The following is a 16,066-nucleotide window of genomic DNA, read 5'->3' as shown; positions in this document are numbered from 1 at the left end:
TAAAACATTTATCCCAAAATATGACAACACTCATACATAATGAAACAGAGAATTAGTTCTTTTGACATAATGAGACGTTAGATATCAAACTTTTTGACGTTCAACCAAATCCCTTGTCTATAAATACCACTACAAACCATTTGCAATATCAAACAAAACATAACCCGAAAACCAACATGCCTAAAGAGTGGTTTAAAAGGGTATATGTCTGTACAAAGCCTTTTATGTTCATGGTTTTCTTGCAAACTTCGTATGCTGTGAAAAATTTAGTTGTTAAATCTGCCTTAAACAAAGGCTTGAATCATTACATTTTTGCTGTTTACCGAAATGCCATTGCGGCTCTCTTCTTTGGTCCTTTAGCTTTCTTCCTAGAAAGGTCGGTTTCTTCATGTCATATGAATCTGTAGTTTTATTTCTTGTTATCATTTGTTTGTTCATTGTTTTTTGGTGCAAACAGGAAAGTTCGGCCAAAGATGACGATTTCCATCTTCCTTAAGATTATGCTGCTGGGATTACTAGAGTATGTATTCGGTATTCTATATTGCTATTTTAAAAACGGAAGCGAAAAGAAAACACTAAACACTGAAAGAATTACGTAAAATTGTGATTTTTTTCATGGTATTATGATGTACCCATAATGTCCAAATTCTAATTGTTGTAAAATGTACCATCACTAGTACAAAAGCAGTTTTTTGGTGCTAAGATTAAGAGCTTCTTAAGAGAGCATCAACAAATACACCATCAAATGAGATTTGTTGGTGCTGCTCAATAAGAGCACCATTAAATCTTTAAACACACCACCAAAAAATCAATAATAGAAACCAAATCAGTCCTCCATTAAATCTCTAAACACCATCAAAAAATCAATAATAAAAACCAAATTAGTCCACTATTAAATCTCTAAACACACCACCAAAAAATCAATAATAGAAACCATAAGTCTCTAACACGTGTCAATATACATTTACCACCATTTAATCCACTACTAGACTATCAAAATTTTTTGACACTGCTTTGATTGGTTCACTTGGGTTATCTTTATATTTTTAAAAAATAAAATATAAAAAGGTTATTGGCGATAGATTTTCTATTATGAACGGGTCCGTAAAAATATGCATTACTTGAACAAATGTTTTTTAGTTTTATTTTTTTTATAAAACATCCAAGATATAATATAAAGGCAAATAAAAAAAAACAATACAAAATAAAAGTATAATAACTACAAGAACAAAGAAATAAAATTACATATTCATGGGAAGCTACAAATAATGACATAGAAACATGATTTCTATAAAGCCATTTCCTAAAATAACAATTTAAACGCATACAATCAAACCAAATCAACATAGTGTATAATTGTACATCCTTCAAAGCATAAATGACGTCCATTGCCGTAATAGTTTTCCCGCGAGTATCTTCGGTGTATTTGATGGCATCACGTATAAAATCATCAAGAGAGATCTTCAAAAATCTCGTGTCTCTTCGTAGATAAGGCCATTGATACGCTTTACGCCACATCGCCGGTTTCTTGATATTGTGGAAGCCGTTCCAGAAAACTTTCCGGTGATGCTTTGCTCCTCCTTAACATTTTTCTGTCTCTAAAAAAGATTTTGATTTTAACATTATGACTGTATATATGTGGGTATAAAGGTTGTGTTTTTGGAGGCTTGATTTGATCCATTGATTGAATATGATGAGACCAACTGAAAACCGTAGGATCATGATCCATGTGATGCCTAACAAAATGTTTTGATTGGTTCACTTTGTTGGTGCTATTAACAACTTCACCCTAAAAAAATCAATTTAATGATGCTACTAACAAGTTGACCCTCAAAAAATCAATTTAATGGTGTTGTATAACTTTTAAGCATTTAGTGATGTGTTTATTTTCTTGTTATTTGGTGCTTTGTATTCTTAAACACCACCAAAATTCACTACAAGAAAAAAACCTTATAGAGAGGACCTTTTTTCAGCTTATAGAGAGGACATGTTGTCTCTATAGGCCTTTTTCACCTATAGAGACGACATATCGTCTTTATAAAATTTGTCTCTACAGCCTCGTCCCTATAGGTTTCAAAAGTCGTCTCTATAGGTGTCGTTGCTATAGAATAGTTTGTAGAGACGACATATCGTCCCTACAAGTTTGTGCAAAAAAAAAATTAAAAATCAAACTTAATATTTACTAAATAAAAGAAATGTTTATTCTAATATTTTTTTAACCCTATAGAGACGATATGTCGTCTCTATAGGTTCTCTTTAAAAAATAAAAAAAAAACATTTAAGCCCTATAGAGACGACTTGTTGTACTAGTGCATGTGTACGTGTGTAAGATATCTACTTCATAACAAAATGGTTTTGTACTAGTGCATGTGTGTGTAACATATTTGCATCAATGATGACTACTTCATAACAAACTGAAAACAAGTTTTTGTGTATTATTCTCCAATGATAATGATCGAAATTATGAATAACGTACAGGCCAGTGTTAGACCAGAACTTGTTCATTGCTGGAATGAAATTTACAACGGCAACTTTTGCGACGGCTATGTACAACATTGTTCCAGCCATTACCTTTGTTATGGCTTGGATCTTTAGGTATTCTTGTTTCTTACTTAAGCTGCTTGTTGCTTAAATTATATTATACTTCAGTATACATTTTGTGTGAGCTAGAGGCGAATTGATAATAGCGAATCGAATTTTATGAACTCTAAATGCCGTCAAGATTCAAATTATCGAAAACATTAGCCGGATGCACCAACTCTCCAGCACTCTTCATACAATTCTGTGACAAAAAGATACAGTTTTCTGGTGATTAAATCTTAAAACATATGTCTTCTTTTGAGTTACTTTGTTGAGTGTATAAAACCGGAAATTACCATATGATGAAGTTCTTTTATTGTTAAAAAAAAAAGAAGCATATGACAATTTGCCGGACCATTGGTTTTTTGACTTTTTTATATTTTGGTAGACTTGAGATAGTGAAGTTAAAGAGCTTACATAGCCAAGGGAAGATCATAGGGACATTAGTGACAATTGGAGGAGCCATGATAATGACACTAATAAGAGGCCCTGCAATTCAATTTCCATGGACAAATCAACATAATCTTCATCATCAAACTTCTGTTAACAGTGTCAGTACTCATGATCAGATTAAAGGATCTCTCATGATCACCTCCGGTTGCTTTTCTTGGGCTGGTTTTGTCATCGTCCAAGTAAGTTTTACAATCAAAATTCAAGTAAAATACACACATTTGCAGAGTAAATATGTAAATCATATATGGAATACGGCAATTAAAGTAGTCAGGTATATAAATTTTTACGTGAAAAGCAGCCATGAAAATATTTTCTAGTCATTTGTGATATGTGATTTCATGCATGCGCAACAGGATTATTTTAATCTGGATACTAAAACAAAAATCGTCATCAAGTATTCCGTCGAATTATTTTAGGTTTGTAGGTGGTTTAGAGATGCGAGGAAAAGTACATCATTTTTGTAAAAGTTGTTAAAAAAAAGAGAGTTCACTACACCTATATGTGAACTCAAAAATAATTTAACAATGTTGATATCTTGAGTCGCTGCTATGTCAAACGAACTTGGATAAGGACAAAATGTGGAGGCCACTCTTTTGACAGCCAGCAAACACAAGCCAACAATAACCTGAAAGAAGTTAGGAGTTTGCTTGTTTGACCAACAAAATCAAGCTAAGTTTTCTTGACACCTTAGCGGTCTTTTCAAATCGTTGTCAGGGTTTGCATTAGTTCGAACAACCTCGTTTTACATCTTTATTTTTTTGAAGTACTTGCTACTTCTCTAACTTGCTACAAATAAAAAATTTGAGCCATGTTACTATTGCTTCCTAATGAGTTTTGCGTAGGTAACTAGCAGTCGCTAAAATGGGTCGCAAAGTAGGATAACCTACATAGGTTATTTCGACTGCCACTACAGTCGCAAATGCGTTGCAAAACATCATTTGCAACCAAAAAGGCATTCGCAAATACCCAGTTTTCTAGTAAAGGTTTGCAGACTTGGCCCAAGTCTTGTACGTTTTCCTATATATCTCGAATGATGAAGAAACAATGATCTAATTAGAGAGTTAATTAGATTGGTTTATGTTCCTTTCATGTTGGTTAATCTTCTTAAAGATATTTAAGCTCCGACTTGGTAATCTTAACCTGCAAAACAGAACACCGTTACTCGTTAAGAGGGGAATGTGGGGGTTTCCCTCTTAACCAGGCTCCGGCGTGAGAATAAGCGACTGCTTTGAGAGTAATTAAGTGTAAAGAGTCAGAGCCAAGAGAATAGAATGTTTAACCTGTGAACTAAGGTCTCTATTTATAGCCGGAGAGGTGTGAGGGGTTATGGGCTGATGGGCCTTGGGCCAGAAACGGACAACAACGAATATGCTCTTTGCCTCGCTGGCCTCGACCGCTTAGTGGCTTCTAGATGCTCATCGGTGCTGGCGCACCTTGATTGGAGCCACGTGTCATTGTTGTCGGCCTTGTTGTCCTTCTGTCATCAGCAGACAAGTGGAGATCGTGGGACAGTTGTCCCCGCCTCTTGATTGGTGCCATATAGGCGTCCTTGTGTACTTATCGTCAGGGGATCGTGGCGCACGATTGAACAGAGCCTGCTGGACGCTCATTGGCTCTTTTTACTGCCACTTGTACCCTGTGTACCTCTGTAGGTAACAGCGCGTCTTCCAATGGAGAGGATTTTGTTTGATGGCAACCAACCCGCGCGGCGCTAGTGTGCCCATTTATACCATTGTTTTTATGCTAAGTGTTGTCTGAGTTTATTATGTGCTCTTCCTCGCGCGGGGTAAGTCATAATGTGATGTGAGCTGCGCGAGGTTGTTATTATCAAGTTGTTATGCTAAGGAGTATGGTCTCACGTGCAACCTTTTATGAGGTTTGCGCGACTTTTTGGGACCATACCCCTTCAAATGAAAAGGCTAACATCGAGTTCTATATAGGTGGCCTTTTGCACAATTCAAATTAATGTCTCCCATAACCATATTTCCATCACTAATTTTCCTTGATGTATTGCATACCTAAAAGACATAACTATAAAAATGAAAATATGTTTAGGTAATATTAGCACCTAAATTTCAGCAACAAAAGATTCTAATTAACTTTGTTTGTTTGGTGCAAAAAAAGGCAATTGCATTGAAGTCGTACCCGGCTGAGCTATCTCTCACAACCCTCGTGTGTATGATTGGCGCATTGGAAGGGTCTATACTTGCAGTTGTGGCCGAGGGGGCCAATGCCTCAATCTGGTCAATTGACTGGGATGTCAAATTATTTGCGGCAATTTACAGTGTAAGAAAAAAATAACAATTTTCCCCCTTCGTACTCATCCGAAATTTGACTGATCGACATTAATATATCATCTATTGTGATAGCGTTGATTAATCTAAACTCAAAGAATAAAGTCAGCAGTATATCTCACAAGAATAAATTCAAAGAATAAACTTTTATCTCACCGCCGGAATATTTCATTACCACTTAAGCACAATGAGGGCTACGTACGCCCGTTGCTAATGAGCTTAAAGCACAACCTTGATTATCATCTTAATTATGCTCTAGATGATCTAATCAATAACCCAAATGGTTTTATTTATTGGATTAATCTATTAGATGGTTATCCAACTATATATATCTTTCACACTGCGTGAAAAATTGCAATTTAAAAGTTGAAAAAATCCGGCTGAAAAAACATGAAGATTTGAAAGTTTGATATTCAAAGGGTCATGCATAGTAATGTTATGACCCCGAGATCTATGGACGTAGTTTTTAAAAGGCTTAGTTTTGCTATTCAAAAAGGGGTAGCGGCGCAGCTTGTTGCCCGTTTACCAACTATCTCGATGTAAATTATCTGTTTATTAGTACACCATATTCAATAAACTTTCTTACGGTCAAAACATGAAATTTAAGAATTGTTTGGCACTTATAAGTGTGGATTTTTTAATCTGGTTTTCGCATATTAAATGTAAATATTAAAAGATTATATTGTCATGACACATTTCTCCATGCATGTTTCTGTAGATATACCCACAAAAATGTGAAGAATTGAGTTAGGGTGTGGGGCACCTGCGGGGACTTCCTTCGGGGACCCCTCTTGCCGATTAGGGGAGACACCGCCATCAAGGCGGTGAGGTAGAGAGAGGGAGGAAAGCGGTGGGGCTTCACCGAGGAGAGGGGGAGGAGAGAGGATGAGTGGACCAATCAAAACTTTTTTTTTTTTTAATAAAAACCAAGTCACCTAAGAGGGGAGTGCCACCATCAATTTAGGGTGTTAGTGGAGTTTAAGAGAGGAGTTGACGTGGCACACGAGGATTGGTTATGCGTAAGAGAAGGGACTCCCCTCTTAGGGGAGTGCCCCTTACACCCTTATATGTTGTAAACAAAAATTATTTGAGATGTCAGCTTTTTCCTTATATCTGACAACTTTTTTTCACATGGTGTGGATATAGGGCATTATCTGTTCTGGCAGCGCATATTACATTTCTGGAGTGGTAATGCAGGAGAGAGGACCAGTTTTTGTGACTGCGTTCAACCCTCTTGGGATGGTTATTATTGCCATTTTAGGATCTTCCATTTTAGCTGAGAAACTAAACATGGGAAGGTACATTTCACGATGTTGTTTGATTACTTTCTTTCTTAAGATTACATTTTGTATCAAGTTATAAGGCTAAAACATATTAAGATTACAGTTCAATTACTTTACATTATCTTAAGGAAAAATTACAAGTTTTGTCCTTTATCATTATACCACTTTTCAGACGGTATCCTTTTTAACGAATGTTGACAGGCGGTGTCCTTTACTAGGTATTTTGTTGCAAGTTTAGTCCTTTACACCCAACCCAGTTAAAAAACCCTGTTAATTGTTGACAGACGGTGTCCTTTAAGGTACTTTGTTGCAAGTTTAGTCATTTACCTAGGTATTTTGTTGCAAGTTTAGTCCTTTACACCCAACAATTAACAGGGTTTTTTAACTAGGTTGGGTGTAAAGGACTAAACTTGCAACAAAATACCTAGTAAAAAACACCGCCTGTCAACATACGTTAAAAAGGACACCACCTGAAAAGTGGTATAAAGATAAAGTACAAAACTTGTAATTTTTCCAGTTGGAAAACATTATAGTAGGAAATAAATTACATTTTTATGAAGTTGTATTGAATTTTATCGAATTCAAGTTCATGTACAAAATGAGATTGAAACCTATGGTGATGCGTGGCTTCTTGTTTTTAAGCCCAAGTATTAAATAGCAAGTTTTTGAAACCCTATATCTGAGCTTCTACATTTACCATGTTTTATCAAACATAATTTCCGTAAGTTTTTGAGCTATTCAAGTTCTCGGTTTATTGGCCTTGGACATTATTTGAGCCAAAGGCAAGACTATGTCAAGAAGGGATATCAAACGATCTAAAATGTATATTAAGTCGAGTCAAGTTTTGTTAAACATCATGTTGGCATGTATGTAACACTAGAGCATACTCATCTGCAACATTGTTGTGCATGGTGCATATATGGAGTAAAATGTATTAGAAAACACAAAAGAAAAATATATATTGTTGTTTTTCAATGAGATGAAAGCATGACCGTATATGCAAAAATCACAACTTCTAAAGTGGACTCCTGAAGTATTTCTGCCCCTCGTTTTGTAGGAAATAAATTTGATAAGAATTTTTAATTTTATTATAGTGTTCTTGGAGCGGTAGTTATAGTTATTGGCTTATATCTGGTCCTATGGGGCAAGAGCAAGGATACAAACCAACAAGATCAAGAATTGTCAATAAATCAACAAGACTATGATGGCATAAAGGCATTGACGTTAAAACACAATGTCGTTGAATCTTGTGAAAAAACGTCTAGTGGTCTTGAATTTGTTTAAGGAATCATCATGCTGTATATATGTGTTTATGTTGTTTACCGATCACCTTTTATATAGAGAGAGAATGAAGACAAAATCACCATGACTATTGAGATGGGTTACCGTTGGAAGTTGCTCGTGGGTTTACCGAGTCCATAAACAAGTCCAGCCTTTTGTTTTGTTAAGTTTAATATTCCACTTTAATAAATTTGTTAGCTGAACTGTTTCATTTAGTCTCCTGTTTTCGATGAGTTGTATGCAGCCTTTTCAAAGGCCTTTCAAGTATTGAATAAAGTCTCTAGTAGTTGTTAAACTTCTACTCTTATCTCATAAATTGATTCAACAGAGCTATCCAGCTTCTGCGATTAGTTGATTCTTTGTTCAACACTCTTTCCAACGATTAGTTGATCCTTTGTTCAACACTCTTTCCGACGGCGAGCTTGCTCAATTGTGTGATAATTCTGTTAATTGTTCTTATGTCTACTTGTCACACCCCAGTTTTTCGATATTGCCGAAGCGTCACGAGGTGTGGCCAGAGCGGTAATCGTTACATTCAATCAAGTAAACAACACATTTAAACCATGATAAGATGTTCATCCATATATTTATTTAAAACCATAATTTACAATCCAACAACTTGTTTCAAAGGTAAACTACAACTTTAACAACATTGTTTAAAGTTTAACACAAGTTTACAAAACATGATAATTAAAACAGGATGACATCTAAAAGTTGGAATTCTCGACAACAACACGGACATGTTTTCCAAAGTCGTCCACTAATTACTTATAATATATGTTAGTTTTGAAAAACGTCAACAAAAGCTGGTGAATTCATATATTAAGTTTGTGTCACATAATTCTTCAAAATATTTGATAGATTTAAATTGGTATAAAAGAAACTTGTAAGATCATTAATGTTTTTCAAGGACACTAATCTGTATGCCGAATAGGAGGCAACCAAACCATGACGATAAATTGTGTCTGAGACACTTGTTTTAGACACAAAAGCACTCTTAACGATCTGTTACAGTTGCCGTTAAGAGTGGGGTTCGCCAAAACCCAATAGATCTATCACTTTCGTTCCTCGATACTTGTTTTTACATTAATGCCCCCTTCGTTTAATCTTCATCCGCATGTGATCTAAATATTTTCATTTTTTATAATCATACCAATTGTAACATCTATACATCCCCGAAAGTTTAAAACAATAAACATTTAAATAAAAGGGGAAAACATGAACTCACACATTTGCGCTCGGTGCAAATCTCTATATGATGTTCGGTTCTGTGTTCGAGTCTCGACCTTATGTTTGATTTTCGTGCAAGTCGTTCATCTTGAATTCGTTATCAGACTTGTATTCTTTCGTTTTCGTTGTTTGTATTTAATATATATTAACTTCATATATATTTTATGTCTTTTAATCTGAATTGGCCTAGCCCATAATTTAAGTATGAAAATCCATTTATGTTTTGGTATGTATGGGCCTAGCCCAAATAAGTTATGTAGGAATGGGTCTAGCCCAATTAAATTATGTAAGAGTGGGCCTAGCCCAAAATGGTTTTATAAAAGTAGGCCTAGCCCAATTTAATTTATAAAAGTGGGCCTAGCCCAAATTAATTTCTAAAAAGTGAATGTAGCCCATGTTGATTTATAAAAAGTGGGTTTTAGCTCAAGTAAGTGTGTGATAGTGGGCCTAGCCCAAAATGATTTATAAAAGTGGGCTAGTCCATATGATTTATTTAAATAGGTTTATCTTAATGGGCTTAATCCATGTTTTTAAGAATACTTGTATTTTTATAAAAAATTGCTAAGCATTTTATATAACTTCTAGTTTCTAGTGCATATACATTCTTAGTAAATTTTGTGTGACGGTTTGTGTTTACTTTGACCGTTTTGTTCACGTCGTCCGTTTTGTTCGCATCATCCGTTATGTCCGTGTCGTTTGTTTTGTCCGTTCTGTCTGAATTGTCCAATTGTTCGATTTGTTTGTTTATGTCCAAGTTTGGACAAATATATTTTATACTTGTCATGTTTCAAGTATATATATATATATATATATATATATATATATATATATATATATACCTTTTACGTAATTGTATATTTTTGTATTTATTCCAAATGAACTAAATACATAATATTTACACAAAACATATACACATATTTGGTCACATCTAAATATATATTTTATCCTAAAAATATATATTTATCCATTATTACTTTAAGTAAACTTTAGAAATTTTAACTTAAACTTTTCCACCCAAACTTTGTTAAATCATGATTAAAATCTCTAATCATTTTTAATCACAATAAATTTAATAAAAATTTTGTCATAGTTTCTCCTAAACTATGAACTTTTCCATGTTTATATAAACATGTTTTTGATCATTTGTCATCCTAAATAATAATCAAATGCCAATGACTAATAAAATTTTTAATAAGAATGTTATGAACTTGTAGTAATTTTAAATTTTCCAAAAATGGATATTTTATTATTTCTTTTCAACAAAACCTCTAGATTATGTATTTTGTACAAAATTCTATACTTTATACAATTTATAAAATCATTTTATGTGTGAAGACATATTTATGATCTTTTAAAACAAAAATGAAAACATGTTCATAACCTTTCCAAAAATGGTACTTTTTCCACAAAATTCTTAGACCATGTATTTTATTTAAAATCTATACTATATATAATGCAGAAGACCATTTTCAAGTGTGAAATGATGTTCATAACATTTTTGTTAATGAATCTTGCTATATCTAAACATGCATGTGTTTAGATCACCTTTTTATTTATGAAAATGCAAGATTCATGTTTACTACACTTAGACAACTTCAAGATCATAGAAAATCATCAATAAAATCACATAATCACACTAGCAGTTTTATTTCTATTAGTGTTTTTCAAGTGGGTTTTTAAGTAGCTGTCAAGATGATCTTGCACATTTGTGTTTAAACATGAATCACAAAAATGTAAGTACAAGATATGAAGCTTACTACTAGTTAAAGATGAACAAGATGAAGATGATGAAAAGATGAAGATCCAAAGCTCCAAGACTTGAGAAAAAAAACTTCAAATAACTTCCATCAACTTGCAAGTGTCTTTGATCATCTTGAAAGAGCCATGCATGTAGTAAAATTGAATTGTTATGAAGATCAAAAGGTTGGGTTTATTGGGATGTTTGGCCGATTTCAAGGAGAGGGAGAAGAAGAGTTGAGAATTTGATGGTTGTGGTAAAATGAAAATGAAATGGTTTAGAGAAATGAGGTGTAATGATGTGTTTTTACCATCATAGTCTTAGACTATCCGCATCAGTGAAAGGCTATCCTTTCTACAAACAGCCTAATCAGCATGCCACATCAGCTTTTCACTTATTCTTCCCACAAACACTTTTTACCCACAACAATAACATATATATCCTTCCCACAAACAACCTTATTATAATTATTTTATTAAATTTAAACTAAATAAAAAAAGAAAGGACCCACCATTCCCCCATTCTTCACCATTCTTCTCCAAGAATCCTTAAGAATGAACACCCTCCATGTCATCCTCTACAACACCCACTAATCCAGCCCTCTCACAAATGCCCTCCACATAGGCCAAGAATCACCTACAAACATCCTTGATGTGGATAGTCTTACTCATCATCCTACACTAATCCTCTTTCAAATTCTAACAACACATCAAAGAAGTTGAGTGGGTGGGGGACCCACCAAAACCGTGGATTAGGGGGGTGGTTTGGTTTATTATATATATATTTATAAACTTGTTATATTTTATAAACTTTATGAACTCTGGTAAATTTACATGGTTAGTTTTCATAAAAATATATGATCTAACAGACTAAAGGAATGTTATAATATGTCCAACTAGCTCACTAGGGTTGATAGACATGGTTCAGGTTTCGTACCGGGTCCGACATTTTAAATTAATTATGTAAATTTGTTCACACAAATATCCTTATGATATTTTTATTGTCCAAATTTATTAACTAGTTTTTTCGGACTAGTAAACTTGTTATTTTGGACATAGTTCCTGTACCGGCTTTGTTGTCGGGTAGTTACCGAACTAGTTGTGTGCCCTTAAATAATAAGATTTATATATGGATTTTTGTGTTGTTTTTAATAACCCAAATATTATTTATAATAAATAATATTTATTTTTGGATTTTTCGGACAATTGCTGTATTGTTCTACAAAGTGTTGTACATATCTGCAGAATTGCTGAATCTGTTCTGCGGACAAAACAATTTTTTGTGTTTATATAATTTTTACCTGGAAAGTATTATTTGTAAATTGTTTCCAACTAATATTTCTATGTAATATTTGTTGCGGACATATTTCATGTCTCGTTTTTTCCATGTCGGGCTGTACCGCGACTAGTCCTGGCAGGAATAATGTGTTCGTATTTCTACTAGTTTGTCTAAGAAATAGTTTATATTGTTTCGCAATGCAGCGAACTCGATATCTTTTCACGATATAATTTTTGTATAATCCTAGACTTTTATGACTTAATTAAATAAAATCAAGTCAAATATGCGAAAATAAATAATGTAATAGTTGTTCAGGCAGGTTGTGCGGAATTACCGGTATTTTGCCGAGTGTCACCCTACTAACACTAGAGGCTTTCCAACACACCCCTTCCAACCTTCAAGGGAGAGGGATACGAATTATAGAAGATTCGTATGAAGACCATTTTAATATCACAAGATCTCTGGGTTCTCGTGGGAACAAGGTATAATGAAGCTGGTGGCGATCTAGTTTGATTGTGAGATAATATAAAGAAGGATGAGCGGGTGGTATCGCTAATACAATCAGTTGTTGATGATAAATTTTTCTCTTGCATTGTAGGAGCTAGCACGTTCAAACAGGCTTGGATGCTCTTTGGGATTCCAAAGTTCAAATGGTATAGGTTACCCTTTGAGGACGTAAGACCTTCGTTTGCAAAACAAATGACCTTCATTTAATACGTTACCCTTGTTTCACCTTCGTTTGGAAACCTTTATTTGAGGACATAAGACCTTCATTTGGACCTTCATTTGAAAAACAAATGACCTTCGTTTGATAGGTTACCCTTGTTTCACCTTCGTTTGGTAGGTCACTTTCGTTTGGGAACCACCTTCGTTTGGGTTTGGGATGCTGATGATATTGATTTGATTATTATTTTTAATATATCAGAAATAAATAAAAAGGAAATTAAATAACAACCAAAATCACAAGAGAAAAACCTTTTTTAGTTCAAAAAACTCAAGAAACTCTACAGATGAACCACATTTTACCACTTGTTACACTTTTTTCATCTGCTACATACATGTAACATAACATGTTACACTTTTTTTTGTTTTTAGCAGTAGATTTTGGCGGGGTTTACGAAGTGTAATATTATCGAACTTAGTTTTTACGAGTTTTCATTATGTAGTGCATATAAAAAATATGTTACATATTTTATAGAAAAAAATTAGTGTAAAAACAAAATCTATTACACTTTTTGTGTCAGACAGAAAAGTGAAAAGGTAAAAGTTGTTATGTGTACTTTTTGTGTCTATTACATGGTAAAAAAAAAAGTTGTTTTATGTAACATCCAATCTTAACTCTAGATTTTTTTTGTGAATGGTGGAGATTGAGTTTTCAAAGTTGAGGTTTTCTTATTATCCTTTCCATATATATATATACTTTCGAAAAAACTATAAACTGACATCATATCGCTACTATACCACACTGAACACATCGGTACCTTTACATGTACTCATTTGTATGGTTTAGGTTTGGTAATGCATTTGGTGCCGCAAACATAGTCAACCGAACCGAAACCAACCCAACAACATCGTATTGGTACCGGTACTAATTTTTAGTGTTTTTACATTTGATAAACTAATGTATCCTACTGAAAAACATTGTTGCATGTACCTATATTCATTTTTATGATTTCAAGTTTCAATATTTTTTATTTATACAACTATGTATGTGATAATAAACGAATATTATTACCAGTACCGTGACGATCTAAACTTATTGATGCCATTTGGACTACATCATTGTCGGTACCGTGTTTGTTTGTTTTTTTCCATTTTCAATTGGTGTTAAACATTTGTTGTTTTCTATACCGAGTGCATGTATCGTACCAGTACGATAACAAACCAAACCGATACTGATCGACTGTCCGCGATAATGTAACGTCGCAATGCGCGGGAAAACAACCTAGTGTAAAAGAAGGGGGATGGAGAGAAGATGTGGTGCAAACATAGATTCGATAGTATAGGTTGGGGTATACTTTAATAATAATAACAATTATTATTATTATTATTATTATTATTATTTTAAATTATATATTTTTCTTTATGTAATTTTTTTCTCTGGATATTCCCATTTAAATTTGATTGAAAATGAAGTTTTATTTAAAATAAAGTATTATTTTGGTTAGTAAGGTATACAAGATACCAGTATCATAGTATCGTGAGGATCTCAACTGAAACACATCTGACGTGGATCGATGTAAAACACGTATCAATATCATTTTGGTCATATCACGACTTTAATTTTAAGGTTTTCATTTTTGTTTGCCATAGTGAGTGTCAGTATTCTAACGAATCGAATTGATACAAAAGAATTCATGTTGTGTAGCGCGGGTCCCACTAACAAAAAACGATATAATATATAACAAGAGGATTGATAAACTAACAATAATGAGTACCACGTTGCACATTGACGTCTCCACAGCATCGCACGGATTTTGCTACTAGTGTGTATATATAGGGCAAAGATTATGAGAAAACTAGTATTAATAAGAAAACTAAAAACTCCATTTGAAGTTGTATTACATATATATGCAATACATATATCCAAAATTAAAAAACACCCCGATGTCCGCAAACAAAAGTCCTTGCAATCTGCATGTGTGTTTTGTATATTACACATCATATATTACACATATGTAATAGTGTGTTTTTTTTTCGCAGAATTTTTATTTTTTGGATATAATGTATATGTGCATCATATGAAAATTAAAAATTTTGGAAAAAAATGTTGTGACATCCGGCCTTTCAGGTTAACTACGTTATCTTTAATGCTATCACGAACATTCATTATTGCATCACACTTGAATAGAGTTGATGAAGTGTGCGAGTTATACACAAACACTCATATATAACGATAACTCGGTGAATTACCAAACCACACACAAGTTTGTCCCCGAACATTAGTGATTAAGTGAAATGGCAAGTCTGCGGAAAATAATGAATATATTATGTGAAATTATGTGTTTTCCGGTATTTGCGAGCATTGTGTGTAAATTACGTGAATTGTGTTCTTTTACGCGTAAATTGTTTGGTTTCATGTTTTACTACTTTGTGACGATTTTTAGTAAAATATAATTATGGGGAAATTTTTGTAAAATAGTTTTTATTATAATATAATTAGGGCCTGAGTTTGATAAGAAGCCCAAGATGGAAGCCCACGGATCCTCCTTACTTGTGTTATAAAAAAACAAGACCTAACCCACAAACCCCATCCCCACGTCCCTACACACACTCATACCACTCTCTCCCTCATTCACGACTTCAGGATGTCGTACACATCAAATCCCAAACCCTAATCCATTCTTGTTGCTTGAATCTTGGCATTGAAGGTGTTCTTGATCGTTTCCTATACATTCTCTCCATTCTTGTTACTTGAATCTTGGGAATTAAGACATAAAACATTAATCTTAAGAGGTGGTGAGACACTCCAATTCGCCTTGTGTCAATTCGAGGAACGTAGACCTTCTTTTTATAAATTTAGTGGTAACCTTTCACCGGAAAACAAAATTTTTGACCATTCTGTAATGTGGCATTTTTCATGAATTTTCTATAAACATTCAGACATCAAGAAAATTACACAAGCTCAAATAAACTATTTGGCGGATCTCTTAAAATATTCATAATTTTTCTGTATCTTTTACTATTTTAAATAAAATACACAAACTGAATCAAAGACTAAAGTGGAAATGTTATTGCTAAAACTTGTTGTATACTAGAGTTTAGATCTATTTGGCTATGCAAGGTGTCTTTAGGAGGTGATACTAAAATAAATGCCATCATACATGTTATGTGATGTGTACAATAGTTTTACATGAATTACATGAACATGAATTAACATGAAGTCACTTAATTAGTCACCAACGTGTCGTCAGGTTAACTTGGTCTAT

The 16,066-nt window shown here is 33.7% G+C and overlaps 1 protein-coding gene across 1 annotated transcript; it reads left to right on the top strand.

Annotated features, from left to right (window-relative positions):
- Positions 1–221: 221 nt before the first annotated feature.
- Positions 222–8,125, top strand: LOC110916649 (WAT1-related protein At2g39510). Its single transcript, XM_022161349.2, has 7 exons — positions 222–376; positions 458–520; positions 2,479–2,595; positions 2,969–3,212; positions 5,158–5,319; positions 6,474–6,625; positions 7,705–8,125. The coding sequence occupies exons 1-7, from the start codon at positions 225–227 to the stop codon at positions 7,892–7,894; spliced, it is 1,080 nt and encodes a 359-aa protein (XP_022017041.2). The 5' UTR covers positions 222–224; the 3' UTR covers positions 7,895–8,125.
- The last annotated feature ends 7,941 nt before the right edge of the window (positions 8,126–16,066 follow it).

The sequence above is a fragment of the Helianthus annuus genome, chromosome 8 (assembly GCF_002127325.2).
Source record: "Helianthus annuus cultivar XRQ/B chromosome 8, HanXRQr2.0-SUNRISE, whole genome shotgun sequence".
Lineage (NCBI taxonomy): Eukaryota > Viridiplantae > Streptophyta > Magnoliopsida > Asterales > Asteraceae > Helianthus > Helianthus annuus.
The sequence above is the reverse complement of the archived record's forward strand: the minus strand, read 5'-3'. Positions and strand labels throughout refer to the sequence as shown.

Excerpts from the sequence above, each read along its gene's own strand:
- LOC110916649 (XM_022161349.2), top strand. The coding sequence starts at position 225 with ATGTTCATGGTTTTCTTGCAAACTTCGTATGCTGTGAAAAATTTAGTT. Across the intron at positions 377-457 it reads TTAGCTTTCTTCCTAGAAAG|GAAAGTTCGGCCAAAGATGA; the intron begins GTCGGTTTCTTC and ends TGGTGCAAACAG. Across the intron at positions 3,213-5,157 it reads CTGGTTTTGTCATCGTCCAA|GCAATTGCATTGAAGTCGTA; the intron begins GTAAGTTTTACA and ends GTGCAAAAAAAG.